At 50.5% G+C, this 20,879-nt stretch overlaps 1 protein-coding gene across 2 annotated transcripts in view; it reads left to right on the forward strand.

Moving 5' to 3' along the window:
• GPSM1 (G protein signaling modulator 1) overlaps nt 1-20,879 on the forward strand; it is a 63,408-nt gene that overhangs the window by 19,550 nt on the left and 22,979 nt on the right. For both annotated transcript variants that reach the window (XM_085076829.1, XM_085076830.1), the window contains exons 2-10: nt 2,104-2,325; nt 2,784-2,919; nt 3,195-3,337; nt 4,073-4,196; nt 4,956-5,071; nt 5,261-5,416; nt 7,026-7,134; nt 9,443-9,569; nt 20,417-20,487. In XM_085076829.1, coding sequence (XP_084932955.1) covers nt 2,104-2,325; nt 2,784-2,919; nt 3,195-3,337; nt 4,073-4,196; nt 4,956-5,071; nt 5,261-5,416; nt 7,026-7,134; nt 9,443-9,569; nt 20,417-20,487 — 1,204 coding nt within the window. The remainder of the gene's footprint in view (nt 1-2,103; nt 2,326-2,783; nt 2,920-3,194; nt 3,338-4,072; nt 4,197-4,955; nt 5,072-5,260; nt 5,417-7,025; nt 7,135-9,442; nt 9,570-20,416; nt 20,488-20,879) is intronic.

The following is a 20,879-nucleotide window of genomic DNA, read 5'->3' on the forward strand; positions in this document are numbered from 1 at the left end:
AATTTGAGCCCAAGCTGGGTTAAAATTTGCTTCTGTCTCTGCCACCTTCTTAACTGGAATCCACCATCAACTCCAGTGCTAGTGGCTCATTCCTGCATTTCAGGTTCCCTCAGGATTCATCCCTGCTAAGCTGCCTGAAATTAATCCTGTTGATTTGAGTATAAGATGTTTCTTGTCTTCCTTCAGTCCTAAATCTCCTTTCAGTTGTTTGGGATGTATCAGCAGAGACTTATCAATAGCTGATGATGATGCAGGATAATAACTCCAGTTATGGATCTCCAAACCATGGATGTACCTTGGGACTGATGGAATTTTGTGGGATCCCCAGGCAGAAGCTCATTCTTACTAATTTTCATGTGGTCTAGCAAGAGGATCAGCAGAGAGAAGTTAAATGTTTCTACTCTTAATGTTTTTATTCCTGCTATCAACCAGAAGCTGAGGCAGGGACAAATGCTGCACTGGCACCACAAGCAGCTTTCTTGTATAAATAAAATAGCCACTCAAATGTGGGCTTTGCTTTGGAATCAAATGGTTGTGTGGGAATTTGAGGTGGGAGCTCACAGGAGCTGCTTCCCAATCCCCTTTTCACTCTTGTTACTTGGTGGCTTTGGGGACAAATGAACAATGAGGCAGGAGAAGTCACAGGTGTGTTTGGAGGGAGGATTTAAAAACAGGTTTTTTGCTATTTTTCTTCTGTTTGGTCAGTCCTTGTGGTTGTCCTGCTTTGGAGGATGCCAAGGGTTTGGAATCACACAGAGCCAACTCAGCAGGGAGATTGCCAGGGAAATGGATTTCAGACACTTTATGAACTGCTGGTGGAGGAACTGGTTTTGTTTCCTGGCAGCTGGGAAAGCACCGTCCTGCCTGTTTGCAGGGAAAACGTGTCAGGGGTGGTATTTCCTACGTGCATCTCCCTGTGCAAAAAGGGGAGGCAGGAGGAGATGTGTCCTGGAGCTGCTGTGTGCAGGGCAAGTCTGCAGAGCCCCTGACTGCAGGGCTGGGCTGGGCTGGAGCTCCTGGGTGTTTTGCTTTTTCAGCCCAAACTGCTCCAGGAGGTGTCAGCTGGCAAAGTTGTTCCCTTAACTGGGTATCACCAACTTCCTCCAAGTGCTCTTTGCCTGAGAACAGACTAGAAACCACCTGTGGGCATTTATTATCTTTTGGCAGACCCTCCCTTGGACAAGGGAGCTGTGTTTTTTCTCAGCAGATGTCCACCTTTGACCTAGATAGTTCTGACTTTTAAAAATATATTGAGCAGGAAAAGAGCAAAGAGAAGCATCTGAATGGAGGAGCAGGAGCAGGCTGTGTCCATCCCCCTTGGGAAGGGGCTGGCTTTGCAGCAGCAAAGACATTTCCAGTGAAATCTTGGGAGAAGTTGGGATATGCATGGTCTAGCTGGGCCAGCTGTGACTTAAGACTTGGTGGAACACTCAGAGAGTGTTTTCTTTCTCCTGAAGCAGTGTCACTGCTCACAGTGCTCTCTCTGGCAGCATGGAGTGTGCCAGTGCCAGAGAAAGAAAGAAAATGCACGGGAGGAGAGCTGGCCTCTGAGTGCCTGTGGAAAAAGTGACAGCAGGAGAGTTAATGAGAAGCAGAGACTGAGCTCTGGGAGCTGCTCAGCCAAGAAAATCTGCACAGTGCAGGGTTTTCTCTGGTTTCCAGTAAAAACCTGTTACAATTTGGCTTCTCTCTGTGTTACCCCAGGGAAGATGGTTGAGGGATAAATACCTGGCTATGTGGCTCCTGCAGCACCTGGAAGGAAAACAGGTGTTATTCCTGTGATGATTCCATGTCTTGGAGCCAGGAGTGCTGAGCTTCTTGTCCAGATTCCTGCTGGGAGCCCAGGGGCTGCTTGCAGATGTGGTCTGTAAATCAGGGAATCTTGGCATGGTTTGGGTTGGAAAGGACCTTGAAGAGCATCTCATTCCCACTCACTGCCATGGGCAGGGACACTTCCACTCACAGGTAGAATCTGGATGCTCCTGTGCTTTGAGTGCAGGGGAAAAATTAAAGGTGTGCAATGAAGCAAACTTTGTAACCACAGCAGAGCAGAGTGGGAGCAGTGCAGTCAAACTCAGGAAACAATTCCCTTGTTTTTGGCAGGATGGAGGCATCCTGCCTGGAGCTGGCCCTGGAAGGAGAGCGCTTGTGCAAGGCTGGGGACTTCAAAGCTGGGGCAGCCTTCTTTGAAGCAGCAGTGCAGGTGGGGACAGAGGACCTGAAGACTCTCAGTGCCATCTACAGCCAGCTGGGCAATGCCTATTTCTACCTGAAGGAATATTCCAAGGCCCTGCTGTACCACAAACATGACCTTACCCTGGCCAGGTGAGTGTGTCAGCACTGCTGCGTCCTCAGCAGACACAGCCTTGAGTGAGAGCAGATTTTGTAGGGTCTGAACACAGCAACCTGAGGGATTCTGCCTCAGAAATATTCACCCAAAACTGGCCCTGGGGGTGATTGTCCTGTGGAGAGCTTGGGACACTCCAAGGATGGGTCAGCTGCCTTCAGAGAGAGCAGGGAGGTGGAGAAAGGGACGTGGATGTGAGGAAAGTGCTTGGAGCAAGAGCAGGGCAGTGATCACTTCTGTCCCCTGGTACTCCCTGTAGTGACCTGGAGTCATTAGAGCAGCTCAGCTGAGACAGAAAATAGGGAATGAGGATCTGCCCCCACAATTGTGGGAAGCTCTCCAGGCAGATGTGTGTGCTGGGAAGCTGCAGCTTGAATCTGCCTCCAGCAGCTGGTGAATAAAAGCTTCTGAGCTCTTGAACACCTTCATCTTGCAGAACCATTGGGGACAGGATTGGAGAAGCCAAGGCAAGTGGCAACCTTGGGAATACTCTGAAAATCCTGGGGCAGTTTGATGAAGCTGTTGTTTGCTGCCAGAGACACTTGGACATTTCTCGGGAGCAGGGAGACAAGGTAATGATTCCAACAGGAAATATCTCCTGGCTTTGGAAATAATCTATCTGCAAGTCAGTAAATGTGATCTGGGCTTTGGAAGGAGCTGGAGGGTGAAGCTCTCCCTTCTGGCCTCCGTCACACTTCTTGTGCTGCTGTGAGGGGGAAGATGGGAAAGGAAAAATGTGTGTTTCTGGTTCTGTTTCTAATTCTGAGCATCTCTGCCCAGCAATGGAAATGTCCACTCTTGGATGTGAAGTGTAAACCTTGCTGTTCTCTGTGATTCCTCGCTTTAGGTAGGTGAAGCCAGAGCACTCTATAATATAGGAAATGTTTACCATGCAAAGGGGAAGCATTTATCGTGGAACACTGCCCAGGACCCGGGCTACCTGCCTCAGGAAGTCAAGGACACGCTGCAGAAAGCTTCAGAATATTATGAGTAAGTATCCCAGCCTGGCCAGCCCCTTCTCCTGCAGGGAGCAGGGCCACTGAATGAGAATTTGCATGTTGTAATAGATTAGGAATATTCCCCTGAGATGCCAAGCTATGCTGGCAAATTAATCTCAAGGAGGGTGAGAAAAGGTCTTCTATAAAATCTGAGCTAAAATTCATCCTGGCACTGGCTTTGTAAAACTTGCTGTGGTTTCAATTGTGATCATGCAATGAAGTTTGAGTCTGCTGTGCTGGGAAACTGAACTTAGCTCCTGTAGTCCCTGCTGCTCTCTGCTGGCCTCCATGAGGATGGATCCCTGTGTGTCTCCATCCCTGTCACCCGAGGGAGGAGTCACTTTGAAGTCCTGGTTCTTCTCAAGGATCTGTACTTGATCTTGCTGGTAACATCCTTCCTTTTCCTAAATAATTTCAAAGATCACCATGATATGCCACATGGGAAGGTTGTCACCAGAATTTTGGACTCGTGCTTTTTTCCTCATATTTAGAGTTTTGCTTTTATAATGCAGTTTTTAAAACAGGCTTTGTAAACGAAGAGAGTGATAAGATCTCATATCCCTCCCTTCACATCTGAGGATGTGATAATGCCTATAAATAGCTCACCAGCCTTTTTCCAAGGAATGGTGCACATAGCAGAGCCAGGGGGTAAATTTGTGCCAGTGGTGAGTGTTCCACCATTCTGGGTGCTGTTCACACCTGGGTGTTCTGCCCTGCTTTCTTGCAGGAGGAACCTGTCCCTGGTGAAGGAGCTGGGGGACAGAGCAGCTCAGGGCCGAGCTTATGGCAACCTTGGCAACACCCAGTACCTGCTGGGCAACTTCAGCGAGGCCATAGCCTTCCACAAGGAGGTAGGAGACACCTCTGCTCCCTTCCTGGGCCTGGAGCAGCTTGCCTTCTCCCCACAGCCCAGCAAGCACAGGGAGATGTTTCCCCAGCTGTTTGCCTCCCTGCTCTGTGAACCCCAAAGTCATCCCTGTTGTACCAACTGAGTAAATCAACTCACACTGAGCAAATCTTACTCCATTCCCCATCAGCACCTAATGAGCAGCTTGAGGGAAGGGTGCTGTTGGCTTGGAAACCAGAGGAGGTATCCAAGGGCAAATTGCAGCTGGGTCTAGCAAGGATTTTTTTTCTGCTCTCAATTTGTCTCAGTCTAGATTTTAATAAATGCAAGCCATGAATTTAATTAAGCTGCTGAAAGAGCTGTTGATCAAGAATAAATGCTGCTTGTAGAACATAATAACTTTCTGTAAAGCTTTACAGAGAGGTGAGGTGACAAAGTCCCTGCCCCAATTCAAATGCAATTTAGCTTCTGTTGCAGTGTGTTTATCAGTTCCCTTGCAGTGGAAGGTGCTCAGCACCCTGGAAGTTCAGCCCTGCTGCTGTTTTTAAATGCTGGGGGGACAGCACTGGGATTCAACATCACTCCCACTTTTCCAAGGGGATGCTGAATTGCAGAAGAGGGAGAGGTTTCCTGCCGTGCCAGCCCTGCCAGGTGCAGCATGGCCTAGCTGGGTGGGAGCTTGGCAGCCCCAGAAGTTGATAACCAGGGAAGCTGCTGTGGGACAAAAAGATGTCCCTGTGCTGACTGAGCTGTGTCTGTGCAGCGCCTGGCCATCGCCAAGGAGTTTGGGGACAAAGCAGCCGAGCGCAGAGCCTACAGCAACCTGGGCAACGCCCACATCTTCCTCGGGAGGTTCGACATCTCTGCTGAGTACTACAAGTGAGTGCCAGGGGGTGTTCCCTGGGAATCCTGAGTGTCACAGCGAGTCCCTCAGCTCCAGGGGCTGTGACAAGGGGCCTGGGGTGGCAGGGTGGGGATGCAGGGTGGTAAGGTGTCAGCACCACATGGTGGTGACTTCACTCAGCCTGCCAGTGACCAGGGCTCTCCATTCCCCCCTGTTCCCTGCAGGAAAACACTCCAGCTCTCCAGGCAGCTCAAAGACCAAGCAGTAGAAGCTCAGGCTTGCTACAGTCTGGGGAACACCTGCACGCTGCTTCAGGACTATGAAAGAGCCATCGAGTACCACCTGAGGCACCTGGTGATAGCCCAGGAGCTGGGAGACAGGTGAGGGAGAGCCTGAGGTGAGGCTGCTGGGCACTGACTGTTCTCTCTTGCTGGGCTTGAACACCCGTGATGTGTATTCTTGAAAGTCAGAAATCTCTGGGCAGCCAGGAAATAACTGCACAGATTACTTGGTGCAGTAATTTGTCAAAACCATGATGTGATTCACCTTTCTCGTGTCATTCAGACCTGCAGCTTGTGCCCTCAGCGCTGTGGCTGTGTGGGCTGAGTGAGATTTCTGACGAGAGGTACTTCAAGAAAATGCATTGTGTTCAGTGCTTTGCCACGTGGTTGCTGCTGTGCTATCCTAGAAGGGCCTCTAGAGAGCTCCCTCAAGTTCACAGAAATCTTCCTTAAAAGCTGTGTGTGTTTAGGGCACGCAGATGTGCCACTGTGTCCTTTTGCTCTCCAGGTTAATGCTGGAAAACTTCTGTGTACAAACAAATGATGTTACACAGAGGGGGTGGAGATGATGTATTTTGTTTCTTGGCTACTCATTATGTAGAAGGCTTGACCTTTTAATTTATTTTTTTTTTTAATTTTTTGAGAGGTTGGTTCCTTTTCCCTGGATATTCTGCTGCTGAGCCCTCTTGCAGCTGAAGTGACTTTGCAGCCAGGTCGTTCAGCGTTGTGCTGAATTCCCCTGGAAGCTGGGTGTGCTCCACTAGATGGAGCAGGGACATCAGGAAGGGAGAGCTGTGCCACCGCCCGGGCAGTGTGTGCTCAGCCTGAGCTCAGAGCAGGCACAATCCCACCCCAGGGTGAATCATGCTGTGGGGGTGCAGGCCTGTGGGCTCCTGCATCCCTGGGAACACACCCTGTGAGCAGAAGGTATTGAACAGGGTGACAAGAAAAATGTTGAAATGCTGATCAACCCGCCCAAACCTCTGAAAAGGGAGTTGCAGTCATGCTGAACCTCCCCCCGCGCCCCCAGGTGCTTTTTTTATCCTTTCTCCCCCCACATCTGCTCGTTTGCAGAGCTCAGGAGGCTCTGCCTGCTCCTGCAAACAGCTGCTGGAGCTCCCAGGTTATGGGTCTGGGGTGTACAGCAGGTTCCACATCCACCTGCTTTCCCTGGCTCCTGAAAAGCCAGCAGCAGTGCCCTGGAGACCTCGTGGAAATTGTCCCTGTGCTGTGCTGGGTGCAGTTCCAGGCTGGGTGTTCCCCCAGTGATGCAGTGAACTCAGCTGGAGCTCTGCCTGCCTGCAGTGTTCTCCCCTTGCCATTTCCCTGCTGCTTTAGCTCTGGTTTGGGGAGCCCAGGGTTGGGTGTTTCATTCCCCCTGAGCATCCCTGGTTGGGTGAGGTGGAAGCTGGACAGGAGCTCTGCCTTCTCCTCTCAGGCTCACCAGTGAAGCCAAACCCTTCTGTTCCTTTCTCCACTGCTTCAGTTTTGCCCCAGTCGGTGCAGCCCTGCTTCCCAGGCTGTTGTTCATCCCCAGCTCTTGCTGACCTCAGTGTAAGAGGAGTTTAAGATGTCCAGCATGCTTCATTTTCCACTGTAGAACTTTGTGGAGCTGCAAGCAGAGCGAGGAGCCCCTCCAGTGCTCTCCAGCAGGCCCTGCCAGGCTTTGCCCAGCATTTCTGTGGTTTGACAGCTTCCTGTTCTGCAGGGTGGGAGAAGGAAGAGCCTGCTGGAGTCTCGGAAATGCCTATATCTCCCTGGGGAGCCACGAGCAGGCTTTGCACTTCGCGAGGAAACATCTTGAAATCTCCCAAGAGGTAAGAGAAGCTGGTGCAAGTCTTAGGGAACCTGTGACCCCTGGTGAGATCAAGACTATTTTATTCCAATAAGTTATATTAATGCAGTTATCTTGCTCTCACTGCTCTGGAAAGCCCTTTTCTGTGTGCTGTTTCAGTGGTGTCCTTAGGAACTGCAGAGCTTGGCTGGAAAACACTCTTTTTCTGGGAGGTTGGGGTCCCAGCTGCCAGGGGGGATCTCCAGCAGTGTCCTGATGCAGTGGATGCTGTCCCTGGATGCACTCAGCCTGCAGCCACCCACTCTGGGATGCCATGTGTGCAGCAATTCTGGGTTCACAGCTGGCCTTGCCCAGCTCTCTGCAGCTTTCCTGCCGTTTTTAGGTGGCTCAGAAGTGCAGAAAGCAAGAATTCCATTGTTTGCTCTTTTCAGTGTGTTGAGGAAATCGGCCGTGGCCTCTTTAGTCTTCCCCAGATGAAGAAATTGCCCTCTTGAAGCACTAATTGAAATCACCATATGTAAGTGTGCTGGGTGTTCTCCTGCCTGTCTATTAGGTTGGCTAAATCTCCAAGTAGGGCTGACACAGCAGCCTAATTACAGATTTAATTATCTTTATCAGACACACTGAAGAAATACTGTTCTTTGGTCCTGTACATTTGAGGACAGATTAACTTCCCCAGTTGTGCTCAAGTTGTGGCTCAGTCCTCAGAGCCAGATGTTGGCTGAAGGGCCATGGGATGATGAGCACTGGTGGTTCTGGGCCTTTGGGCATGGAGGGGAGACCCAGCAGGGTGGGAGTTCCCAGTTTTGTCATTCCAGGATGCTGGTGCAGCTCCAGGCTGTGGCAGGAGTTGGTTCCTGATGGCAGGTGGCTGATTAATTCCCCCCATCATTAGTTATGGAGCAGTGCAGGCTGTCCCTTTGACCAGCACCAGGATTGAGCCCAGGAGAAACCTTGTGGAATTCAGCCTTTTCACACTGCTGCTCCAAGCTCCTTTCCCATCACCCTTTTCCTCTTCGCTCCCAACAAAAATCTAAAGATGACATTTGAATCCAAATGAAACCTGCTTGAGGAAAACACACTGGAAGCTGCTGCAGGGCGATCAGAGGTCACTCACAAAATTCCACTGGAATGAAAGATGTTTACCTGAAAACCCTGGAAGCTCCAGGACACTGCTCTGGAATACTTTTGTCATCTCAGGGTGCAGCTCCTGAGAAGCTGAGGGCAGAAAGCAGGGCTCTGCTGTGGTGTGTGTGGCAGATCCTGCCCAGGATCATTGTTTGTCCTGCCTGTCTGTTCCTCACTTGTTAACAGGGCTTTGGAGATGATCTGAAAAGAGTAGAAGTCAGAGAAGCATTTAATAGAGCATCAAGGACTGTAAGACCTAACCAGGACATAGTAATTTCTCTGGAGATGATGTCAACGGCAAATCTCCTGTAATTGGCAGGAGGATTTATGCCTGATGATAAACCCTTTGATCTGCCTCCCTTTACTGGAGCTTGGGGCTTTGTCATAAATAATGTGGGGATTTATGGTTTTGTTCCAGGACGGCTCACACTGCTGTCTGTGGCAAGGGGACACAAAGGAGCTGTTGCCAGGCATTTAGCAGGAATCAGGGGGGACAGCCAAGGTCTTCCTCTGTCACACAGGCTGCTCTTCCTCTGAAGATTAGAGGCTGTTCTGGGTGACCTCTCTGGTGATGTGCAGCACAGCCATTCTCTGGTTTGGTTGGACTTTGAGGAGGATTCAGTGTTGTGTCCTACAATTCCTCATTTTAAGTAGCAGGAGCTGTTGGACAGATCTCTTCCCAAACATGCAACATCAGCTTCCTTGGCCTCAGGCCAGCGAGAGGTGGGAATTGGGAAAAGTGTGGACTTCTAAAAGATATTTTTTTGGAGTGTTGTGTGGGTAGATGGCTCGGAACAACCCGAAGTTGTATGGCTCTGAGCCAGGAGAGAAGGGCTGGTGGAGCCCTGGTGTGACACTGCCCACGTGGCTGTCTGGAGCTCAGTAACTATGGAAATTCTGAGCAAGGGGGCTGGGAGTTCTGGGGATCTCTGCCAAGCCGTGTGTGGCTGCAGGACAGCCCAGATGTGCACATTTCAGCTCAGTTCTGTGGCAGTGGGCGAGCTGAGCCAATAATTCCCAAATTATCCCTGAGGAGCAGTTCTGGAGAGCTCTGAGAGCTGGGCTGTGTGGTGTCCCAGGTGTGCCCAAGCTCTCTTCTGGCTGTCCCTGTGTTTCCTTTGGGATGGGACTGGAAAACCCTTTGCTGTTAGCTTGGAGCACACCACACCTTTAACCCCTTCCCTGCTGTTTTCCCGCTGCAGATAGGGGACAGGAGTGGGGAGCTGACGGCTCAGGTGAACGTGGAGCAGCTCAGGGCAGCCCTTGGCCTGGGCCCTGGCGATGAGGACGTGGCTGCAGCTCATCCCTACTCTGGCTATGAGGCACAAGGTGAGTTTCTGGGCTTTTGGTGACATTGGGAGGTCTTGGGAAAAATGTGGTGTGGGGAGGGGGAGGCATTTGGAAATGGGCAGGAAATACAATGCCAGAGCAAGGTGAGGCTATTGGGTGCCTTCAGCACAAAGGAGATAAATGTGTTTGCTCTATGCTTTCCATAAGCTGCAAAGGCAGGGAAGGATCCCCCCAAAAGGGGCAGAGAATGAGTTAATGGAATTGATTTGCACTGGGAATGAAATTCCACATGTCATGCAGCAAATCAGCTTTTGTATCTTTTAAAGCTCTGCAGGGCCCTTTTCACTGATTTGACTGATAGCACAGGTTTTCAGGGTGACTGGCAGGGATTTTTGGCTGCTCTTGTTCCTGGGTGCTAAGCAGAACAACCCCAGGGTATGGGCTGAAGGCAGGTTGGGACCATCAGCTCACACTGGGTGACATCTCACCCTCAGAACACCTGAAGTGATGCTGAATGTGGAAACAAGACGTGGCAAGACTCAGTCACAGCAGTCAGAGTGGCTTTACTGGCCCTGGGTCACTCAGCCTGTGAGGAGCACAGATTGGTCACCACAGTGCTGCCAGCCTGCTGTGTGTCCCCAGCCTGGGGACAGTCTGCCTGTCCTGGCACTGCCCACTGCAGACACGGGTGGGTGCCCAGCATGGGCACTTCCAGCTGGTTGCTCCATCCTGGGACAGACTTATTAATTCACACAAACCTCATCCCAGGGGTGTCCACTGATTAAATCTGACCTTGTTGGCACAGGCAGTGTTCCCTTTGCTGCTGCAGGACTGACGTGGAGAGGATGATGTTGGGCTGAGGTGCTCAGGGAGGGAAGGGAGAGGCTGCTGGTCATGTTTGCTCTCATGTTGATCTCCAGGCATCACCTGCTACGTCAGTGCCAGAGCTTTTCCTGGCAAATGGAGTTGTGGGGAGGGAGCCAGCATGTCCTGCTGAGCCCCACTGGAGCTGCAGTGGGGCTGAGCTGTTGTCTCAAAGGCCACAAGAGCTTCCCCAGCCTCCTTTTGCACGTCATCTCCACTTCGTAACTCCTGCAAAACTCATTCCTGCCATCTCCTCAGGGGCTTCCTTTTGGCAAACTCTTTCATTGTGAAAGGGGAAAGAGGAAATGAACCTCAACGTTGGTGCTGTTTGTGGGTCAGAGGGAAGTGTGGATGTGGCCCATGGGCTGCTCGCTGTCCCCTGGAGATCCAGATGTGCTGTGTTAACATCTGGAGCAGGCTGTGGTGTTTCTGTCAGCTGCCAGAGCCATGCAGGTCTGTGTGTGTGTGATCCCTGCAGGATGGGAAAGGGCTGAGCAGCTGCAGGCAGAGCTCTGGAGGTTGCAGTGACCTCGTTAAAGGTTCCCTTGCTCACATTCCCAAGGCTGGGGATGTTTGTTGAGAGAAGGACAAAGTGTTCTTGGGAGGAACACCAGCAGATGACAGGGGTTTGCAGTGCAGAGAGGGAAGGATCTTGGAGAGCAGGATTTCCCCTCACCAGGTCCTGGGGAGATTGGTAAAAATCATCTCAGTGTTGGTGGACTGTGGCTGCAGGAAGGGAGAGACCACACCTGGCTGAGCCCTCAGTGATTCACACACAGCTCAGCTCAGGGGGAAAGCCTGACTCCTTCATTTCTCCTTAGATTTTATCCTAATCCTATTGAAGTTGGAGTGGAACTTTTATCCTAATCCTATTGAAGTGGAACTTCAGTGGAGGATGAGAGGCCATCAGTGTGTCTCTGAGCCCTTGAGAGAAGGGATAGGTATTTAATGACTGCCAGAAATTTTGGTACTCTCCTGTGCACCTATTAAATGATTAGAAGAGCATAATTATTTATATTATTAATAGCAGCAATTTACAGCCAGAGGAACATCTGCTTCTGTAATAGGAAGCAGGTGAGAGAGTTGAGATTCAAGTTGGCTTCTGAACCAGCCTGGCCTTTTGATGTTGACAAATCTCATGGTGAGGAGAGCTTTCCATTTCTTTTTCCCCATTCAGATTCCTTTTCCTGCTTAAGGTTACAAAATGGCTGCACATTCCCAAGGACACTAAAATCCTCTGATAAGGCAGGCATGGGATAAAACACATCAGTTTCATCAAGCAGGTCCAACAAAGCTTCATAGCAAAGGCTGAGCCAGATTTTCACTGTGATGTCCTTCACAGGTTACTTCTTGCAGGGCTTGGGCATTGCCCTTCCCTGGGGTCTGGGGCTGGAAGGAGAGCCTGATGTTTTCCTCTGCTGTCCTGGCTCCCCTTGCCGAGCTCTTTGTGATTTTAATTAATATTCTGAGAGTATTTGGTTGTCAGAAGACAAAGCTGGAGGCCAGGGAAGCAGGGCAGTGCTGCAGAAGTCTTGTGAAAGCAACGACCTTGTTGAGAAATGCAAACACACAGAGCTTAAAGCAACAAACTGAAGGAAGCTGGAGAGGAGCTGGAACACGAAGTAAATAAACAGGGGTTGGGTTTGTTTCTCCAAACAACCAAAAATGTGGCCCTGAATAAGCCTTGTTCTCTTTCACACACTGCAAGCTGGGAGTTGAGCTCTGGTGGGCTTTGCCTGGGGAGAGAAGCAAAAAGCTGCTGTGTGGCTCCAAGGGGTTGTTTTTAGGGGTGAAGAAGCAGCTCTGGGAGATGTCCTGGGGGCAGACTGACAGCACTGGTGCCTCTTGAGCTGCTGTGGGCTGAGGCTGCAGCATCTCAGGGAGGAGCTGCCTGTTCCCAGTGTGGGTTGGGAGCACCGAGCTGAGCCCATCCTGGTCCTGGCAGAGCCTGCTGCCTGCCCTGGCTGGGTGAATCAGGGCTCTGGTTCAGGTTCTGGGACTTTTCCAGGTCCCCAGTGCCATCTGTCCCCTGTGGGACACCCTGAGATGGGAATCACCCACAGGATGGAGGTGCTGGCAGGAGGCAGAGAGCTCCTTAGCCACCTCTGCACCTCTCCAGAGCCACAACTGACTCTGGGCTGCTTTCCTTCTGCTTCCAGCAGCTCGTCAGCCTCAGCCATCACCCTCTGGCAGTGTCAGGAGACACGAAGCAACCTCTGCTGGCAGCTGGGGGTGGGTGGGGAGGGCTGCAGGTGCTTGGAGGCGTTGGCATGGGGATGCTGCAGAGCTCTGGGAGCTGCTCCTGGTGTGGTTTCTGTGCTGTTTGCAGGACACAAACACCTCTGCCCTGCTGTGCCCAGCCCTGAGCCTAACTGGGAGTGAACCCAGTGCAGGAAAGCTGCAATCGTGGAGTATAAAGTGATCTTACTGGGAGCCTTACAGCTCTGAGTAGCTGGCATGGTGTTTGGCACATCTTTGATTTCAGTTTTCCCTCACACATGCAATGGGCTTTAGCTTTTCTCTAACCCAGGCTGGAATAAGGTTTATTCACAAATAAAGCATTATCAGTTTGGGTCAAAGAATAGCCTGACTTCCCCTTCTCATCTTCTGCTGAGAAATAGGTAGACATGAGGCTACTCTGCTTGCTTGGTGTTCTGCAGGTTCCATGCTTCAGGCTGTGTTCTGCAGTGGGCACAAATCCCCACTCCTTCCTGAGCACTGATCAGCTCTGTGGGGCTTTGACTGTGGGGCTTTGCAGCCTCAATGCAGTTTTGCAGTTTTCATCTCTTCACAGGAATCTTTGAACCCTTGGTTCAATCAGACTGGAATAGAAGAAATCTGCTTTTATGTTTTTCCAGCCTGTTTGTTTTTGTTTGCTTGCTTGCTTTAAATATCTTTGAAGCACCTGAAAAGTGTTTAGGGCTGATAAAAGAGGCAGGATTGACCATCCCTCTGCTGATGCAAGCAGGGAGGTGGTGATGCTGAGGCTGGGATGCTGCCCAGGGACAGGGATGTTCCTTCCCCGTGGTTTGCTCAATCTTCCTGCAGAAAACTGTCAGCTGAGAGATGTGGCTTTGTGAGAGCAGCATCTTGCTGACTCTGGGACAGCCCTGCTCCCTCGGGCTGTGATTTCACTGTCTGGGAAGCATTTGCCTTCCCCTGGGCAGATGAGTTCACATCCCCAGCATGGAACCTGCCCTGTCCCTACCAGTCACACTGAGTAAGTGCAGCACTTGAAAGTGCTTAATATTAAATATCCCCAGCTCGATTTGATTTTTCCCAGGAGCTGATGGGCTGCAGCTCAGCCCTTCTTTCATTCTGCAAATGAAAGCCTGAGGCTGTGCTGGTTAATCGTAGCTGCTGACTCAGGGGGTGATGGATGAGGTGCTGGAGAAGCAGAGCAGCTTTGGGCCGAGTGGAAGGTAGGATTGGTGGTCTGGTGGCTTTGCTGTGCTCCTGCAGGTGCTCAGAGGGAGAGATGGAGCAGATATTCCCCTGTGCCTGCAGGAAGGTGTCCAAAAGACCTGCCTGTGGTTGTCCTTCAGAGAGCAGGGCAGGAAGGACAGGAGAGCTGCTAACCCAGAGGGATTCTGGTGTGAAGGTTTAGGACTTCTAAAAGATGCCTCTTCTCTGTAATGAGTTTCTTCTAAATCTGAGTAACCTCTGCTGTTACAGCTGTGAAATGATTCCAGCAGCACTGATGGGGTGGATGAACCTCTGAGTCATTTGGATTTAAACTCAGTAATTTAGCACTCACTTCAGACTGCCCCAGTATTGGCTTTAGGAAGTTTTAAAATATTCTTTTTAAGTGTTTAATGTTCCTCTCTCGTCTTGCTGAGTACATGAGCCTCCTTCCCAGCACTGGTGTGAAATACAGCAGGAGTTCTCAGCTCACAGCAGAGGAAATGCTACTGAAAGTTGCTTTATTTTGATGCCAGGGGAGATGGCAAGTGCTGGAAAAGAGGATGAGGAAGAGGCCAGTTCTTGCAGCCTGTGGCAGAGAAAGCACAACGTGGCTCGTGGCAAAGCCATCCATTCAATCAAGATTAAATCTCTGGCTGTGGGGAGAGAGAACCTTTTGGAAATTGCTGGTTCTGGGAGGATTGAAGTTCCCTTTGGCTGCAGCTCCAGGCTCCAGCAGCACTGTGCTGTCTGCTTGCTCAGTGCACTTTCCCCAGGCAGGTTCCTTGGCTAGCTGGGGTGTGGGAAATGCCATGGCTGTGATGCTGCTCTGTCCAACAGCACAGCAGTGCCATTAGAAATAAGATTCCTCTGCTTGATGTATTTTTTAATGCAGTGATTTACCCCAAGCGAGCCCAGGGACACTTCAGAGACAAAGTCAGAGAAGTGGGCATTTGCTTTATTCTGCACAGAGCAAGAAAAGCAAAGAAGAAAGTTCTCTTTCTTGCCCAGGCAGAATGACTTCTTTCCTCTTAAAGCTTTCTGTGTGGGTGAGCACAGTCTGCTTTGGCACTTCTCTGAGCAGGGCAAGGCCAGACCCTCAGCAGAGCCACTGTCACCTCTGGAGTGACCTCAGGACCATCCTGCTTCCCTGGCAGGGACAACTCCTCAGACAGCAAACCTTGCTGAGCCAAAACACCTGGCAGAGCTCAGGATCCCAGTTGAGCTCACAGCATGTTCCAGGAGCTGCTGAGAGCTGGTGGCTGCTCACAGCAGCATCAGGGAGGAAGGATCAAGCACATTCCCCCTCTTTTTTGGAGGATTTTACTGTGGGTGTTTGATGGCTGCTAAGCTGACCCGTGGTTGCTCCTTCTCTGCCCTCCCTGAGTCAGTCTGGAGGACAAAATCGTGTCCTGTGGTTTGTCTGGCTGCTGGAGATGCTGCCCCTGTTAATTACCGTGTGTCACTTTCCAGCTAAACTCCGGGTTTGATCTCTGCTTGTTCAACACGAGCTGATAATGGAAGGTGGGAGGTCATGAGCCTCTGCTGCGTCCTGGCAGAGAAAATCCTGCCCTTAGCAGAGAGCCAGGTGTTGCTGCCAAGTCCATCTCACTGCTCTTGGATGAGCCCTGAGGGTGTGAACCTCCTCCCAGCCTGCTCCACCCAGCTCGGGTTATCTCCCAAAAGATCCTTCTGTCCCCACAACTGTTCATCTCCGAGGCAGAAGGTTGCCTGGGGGGGTTATGGTTAGAGGAGGCTGTTCCTGACAAGGCTCAACCTTCCCACAGCCTCCGAGGCTTGGATTTGTCAAGTGTTTCATGGTTGGGTGCTCCGTGTTTTCTGCAAATATCCCCCCAAAATATTGATTCTTTGACCCAAATTGCCGATGCTTTATTTGCAAATAAGCCTCGGTTAGAGGAAAGCTAATGCCCACTGCATGTGTGGGGAAAAACCAAAATCAGAGATGTGCCCAACAAGCACCACAGCAATTCCTCAGAGCTGTGAGGCTACAAATCCGATCACCTTGAACTCCAAGATTGCAGCTTTCCTATATTGAGTTTACTCCCACTGGGGGAGATAAATAAGAAAGAAGAATAAAAGTAGCTCCCTTGTGCCATTGCTACCTGAAAGGAGGACTCTTTTCCAAGTTTACCTCCTCCAAGTGACTGTGAGAGCTCTTTAGCCTGTGGTCCTGAGTGTCCCCCATATTTCCTCTCCCCATCTGAGCAGCCTGAGCTCCAGCTGCTCACCCTGAGTGCAGTCAGCAGCTGCCCCAGGGCTCTGGGTGCCGTGTAGATGTGCAGGATTGCTTCTTTCTGTTATTTTCAGCCCGTTGCTCAGCTGTCAGACCGGATTGTGGCAATGCAGAGCTCGGGTGACACAAACACAAAGCATCTTCTGCCACATCAGCCTGATGAGAGTCTCGATGCAAAAGGAGCTTCTTCTTTATTGCCACATATCGTGTGCAGCTTTTTTTAAAAGAGCAGTTTTGCCACGGAGGAGAAAACGACAGGATTCTTATTGTGGAGCAGAGTTTTGTTGTGTTTAGGGACTGCTGGGAGGTTGATATTCTGTGTGCTAATGGACAAAGGTCATCAGTGCTGGAGCTCAGTGGTTCTAGCAGAGCAGGGATCATTCCCATCCTTGTGGTTCCCAATTCTGTATCCTCACACACAGAGCTGTTGGGATTCCCTGGTCTTTCCCTGCCTGTAGGACCAGGCTAAGCAGATGGTCCTTCCCATGGATGGGCACACAGCAGCTTGGCACCAGCATTTTATGGCCCAGCCATCGTAAATAACTGATATTATTTGCTTTCTCTGTTTAGAGGAAAGTATTGTTCTACCCCAGTAGCAACTGGGAAAACAAATGCCACCATTTATCAGGCGAGTGCTGACAATAATAGAGGTCAAGTGGATTTATAGTGCCAGAACCCATTATGTGTTTGAAGACTAATTAAAGCCTTAAATGAGATGCTTGTCCTACTGCAGGCTTGATTTTTTTTCTCAGTCTTCTTCTTTCTTTTCCTGCTGCTGTGCTTGTTTTCCCCCTCCCCCTTTCCTCCTGAAGAGCTTTGCTGTAATAATGGAGCACGAGGCTGACAGAGCTTCCCTGATTAGATGTCAGCAGCGTATGATTTGAGATGCTCCGTGGGCACAGGGAGCACTGGACCGTATCTCCACTGTCACTTCGGGGCTGGGGAGGGTTTCCAGACCAGCATTCCACCCCAAACAACTGGCTGGCTGGTCTGGTTTAATTACACTGAGCAGTATTTAGGGTTGTCTGCCAGAATCAAGGTTTGGGTCTGTGCAGACTGGGGGAGGATCTGTCCAGGGCTGCAAGAACTCACTGAAAAGCTAAGTTGATATCTTGGTTAGTGCAAGTAGAGGGGGAAATAACCTTTTCATGACAAACAGCAATGATGGTGGGCTTGTTGTGTTGTTGGGGTGCCCAGCCTGTGCTCTGTAGGGAATTCAGGCTGTGTGTGCAGCTCTGCAGGCAGCAGGGCTGATCTTGGCTCCACAACCTTTCCCTGTTGCTCTTCCATGGAGTTCCCTGTCAGGTTGAATTCTGCCTGCTCTGGCACAGCCCCCAGAGGGATCCAGCCTGTTCCCTGCTGCAAATACAGATCAGGCTTTGTCTGGGCTGGGGGGCTCTGCTCTGCTGCTCTGCTTCAGAACGGGAGGGAGGCAGCAGCTCTGGAGCTGCGGGAGAGGAGGCAGAGTTAGGAGTTATCAGAGCTCATGTCAGCTTGATGAGAGCTCTGCCAGAGCTCCCTGAGTCGCTGCTACACATGTTCAGCTCGATCTTGTCAGCTGCAATCTCCTGGATATGGAGATTGGCCGTGGAGGAACACAGCTCTGCCTGCACTGTCTGCCCAGCTTGCCCTAGTGCTGCTTTCCATGAGATGATCCCATCACCATCCCTGAGAAAACTTCCCTGTGTTCCCTGCAGGATAGGTACAAGAATTTGAAAACCGTTATACCAAATTGCAGAATCAAAAAGTTAATTTTTTTTTTTAAATCCTCTTGGTTTGTGGTGCTGTTGAGATCATGGCGGGGGGGGGGAGAAGATGAGGAAGAGATTTTGAAAAAAAATATTTGAAAAAGAAACAACACCCCTGAGCAGTGAAAAGAGCAACATCCCAGGAGCTGCAGGAAAACAGGGCATGAATACAGCCAGTCAGGAGCGCTGCTCAGCTGATGTTCACAAGAAGGTTTCAGCTTGCTCGATTTGAGACCTCAGCAAACCTCCCAGACAGAGAGAGCATTTAGAAAGGCCCCTGAGGTTTTCCGTTGCTCTGCTGCAGGCTTGGTAAACATGCCAATAAATGCTGGAGGGAGAGGAAAAAACCTTCCCAAGGAACAGACCCAGGTTTTCAGCTGCTCAGTCCTCCTCATCCCTCCCTGCCTGCTGCTGCTGCTGTGGATCAGCACTGGGGAGAAGGAGGAAGAGTTCAGCTCTTGCTGAGTATTAAGTGGTGCTGCAGGTATTTCTGGGAAAAACAAGTTGGGAGAGGCTGAAAGTTCCATCTGGAGCTGTCTGAGGAAATGGAGACAGAAAGATAGAGGGACTCCTTCTGTCGTGGGATGCCTGTGAGTATGGAAAGCTCTGCTCTCCTGGAAGGTGGGTGAGGATGTGTGGGCTGAGAAGGGGAGAAGTTCCCACACCAGTGGTGGGAGTTGAGTTGCTGCTGGTGTGGATCCAGTTTCTGGTCACCCTGAGTGATAAGGACCCTCCTAATTCTTCTTGCTGCTTGTTTTAGTGGTGGTGAGCAGGGATATTGTTTGGCCCCAGCACTGGCTGGGATTCCTGGATATTTCCTGCAAGAAATATCTGAGTTGGAAGAAGTCTGTGCAACTCTGAACTTCCTCCTCTCTCAGCTCAGCTCAAACCCCACACAGTCACAGACAGACACCAGCAGCAGAACAAGAGGAAAAGATGAGTTGTTCTGCTGGGGTAGACTGAGCTGCCTGTGTCTATTAAATTAACACCAGGCAGGTTTTCTCAGCTTGGAGATTAATGGCTGCTGGCCAGCGGTTCAGTGCTCTGGGAAAGCACAAAAGCTCCTGGGGATGGAGGTGTGTAATTAATGACTCTTTAGACAGCTGGAAATGGTGTGTGTTTATCTAATCAGGCACACTTTGCTGCTTTCTGCCTTTCCTGGAAGTGCTGTGACGCACATTCACTTCCAGGGGTGGCATTGCCTCTGCAACCCAGCTGTGCCTCTGCTCAGGTGTTTGTAGGTGACTTTTATTCCAGACCCACCTTGCTGCTGTAGGTTATCCCGAGGGAGGCCATGAGCAGCTCTAGAAATGTCCACAGTGTGTAACTGGGAGCAACTGGGAATAACCCAGCCCTGAGCTCCTGCCTGGGCAAGGTGGCAGCACCCAAAAATCCTTCACCCATCTCACAGCCACCTCCTCTGTGCTGATGATGGTGGGAGATGGTGAAGGAATAGGAGTTTTCTTCAGGGTAAGGGTTGGTGGGAATCAGAAGGAGCTGCCCAGGGAGTCAGCAGCCCTGGAGGGAATGACTGGACGTGGCACTCAGAGCTCTGCTCTGGCTGGCAAGGTGGGAATTGGTGGGATTTGTGATCCTTGAGAGCTTTTCCAACATAAATGTTCCGAGCTGCTGCCAGGTGAGCCCCTGGCTTTGCAGTGGGGAAGGGTTGGGGTTTGGTGGGAACGCTGACTGCTCCTCATGCTGTGTGCTCCCATCAGTGTCACACCTCCTCCAGCCCTGTCAGTCCCTCTGAACTCACAGCCTGCTCATGAATCACCTCAAAATGGAGCTGCTGCTCATGTGCTTTTGGAGCAGAGAGGCAGAAACGTGCAGAAATGTTTTGGGTGTTTGCAGCTGCAAGGAATAAATCCCTTCAGGACACTGAGGGGCACAGAGATGAGCTTTAGGTCACTTGTGACCGAGCTGTGATGTGTGTTCATGACCTTGGTGAGGTCCCAGCTGGTCTGAGCTTCTACCTCATAAAGCTGAGCTTTTCAAAGCTAAACTGTGCTTCACCCACTCTGTTGTTGTTGGAATACTACGTCAAAATTTTATGAAATCTCAAACAAATATCTTGAGTGCTGCCAAATTTTGATTCCCCTGTCAGGTTCAAGGCAAGATTTTGCTCCCCTTAAGGCTGGGCTTATGCTGGTTAGAAAATATTTGCTCCTTCACTTAGTTTTCCAGTCTGTGACTATAGAGAAAAGCTCAAAGTTGAGTCCCAGAAACATTCTTTCAGTTAAAAACATGATGACAAAGCAACAAATCCACAGACGTATTAAATAGTCTATTTGTTATGGTTTTTCTCAACGCCAGTCCCATGACTTTTGTGGTTTGGAGTGAGGTTTGTAACTCCTGAATTCCAGAGACCTTGTCTGAGATCAGAGCCGTGGTGTGACCTGGCTCAGTAGGCAAAGCCTCACACAGCCCTGTGACAGTGCTTTGAAAAAGACCCAAAGCAACAGGAAAAAACCCACATTTGAATCTCAGAGCTGCAGCATCCCAACCCTTTGACATTTAGTTAACCAGAGAGAGGATCTGCCATGGTTTGAGTTCTCTCTGGGTGACATTTGTGCTGTTGGGGACAGCCCCTGATGGGAGTGTGTGTTGTTTGGCAGGAGCCAGGCCAAAGAGACTCCAGAGGAACAGCATGGACAGCTTAGACCTCCTCAAGTTCCCTTCTGAAAAGGTAAGCAGAGATGTCTGGCCTCCAAGATTAGGAATCTGTGCAGAGATTCCAATTGGTTTGTTGTCGACTGGCTTCGTTTGCAGGGAAATATGCAATTAGCAGATATCAGTGGAGTCAATGGGATTAACCAAAGAGGGTTTCTAGAGAGCTTGGAGGAGAGGAACAGCTGGTCTGACTAAAAAGGCACTTAACACTCAAAGCTGAAAAGCCACTTCTGGGCTTTTTTCTGAAAAAGCAGCCCTTTATTGGAAGGATCATGGTGGGTGGTTTAGCTCCTGCAGTGGCTGTGGCAGGTCCTTGTCACCCCAGTGCAGTGCCAGGGAGGGCAGACAGGAGATGGAGCATTGCAGGAGGCAGAGGGTTTGTTCCAGGCTTTGTTCCAGGGTTTATTC

This window comes from Lichenostomus cassidix, chromosome 17 (genome assembly GCF_008360975.1).
Source record: "Lichenostomus cassidix isolate B80296 chromosome 17, HeHo_3.0, whole genome shotgun sequence".
NCBI classification, from domain to species: Eukaryota; Metazoa; Chordata; class Aves; order Passeriformes; family Meliphagidae; genus Lichenostomus; species Lichenostomus cassidix.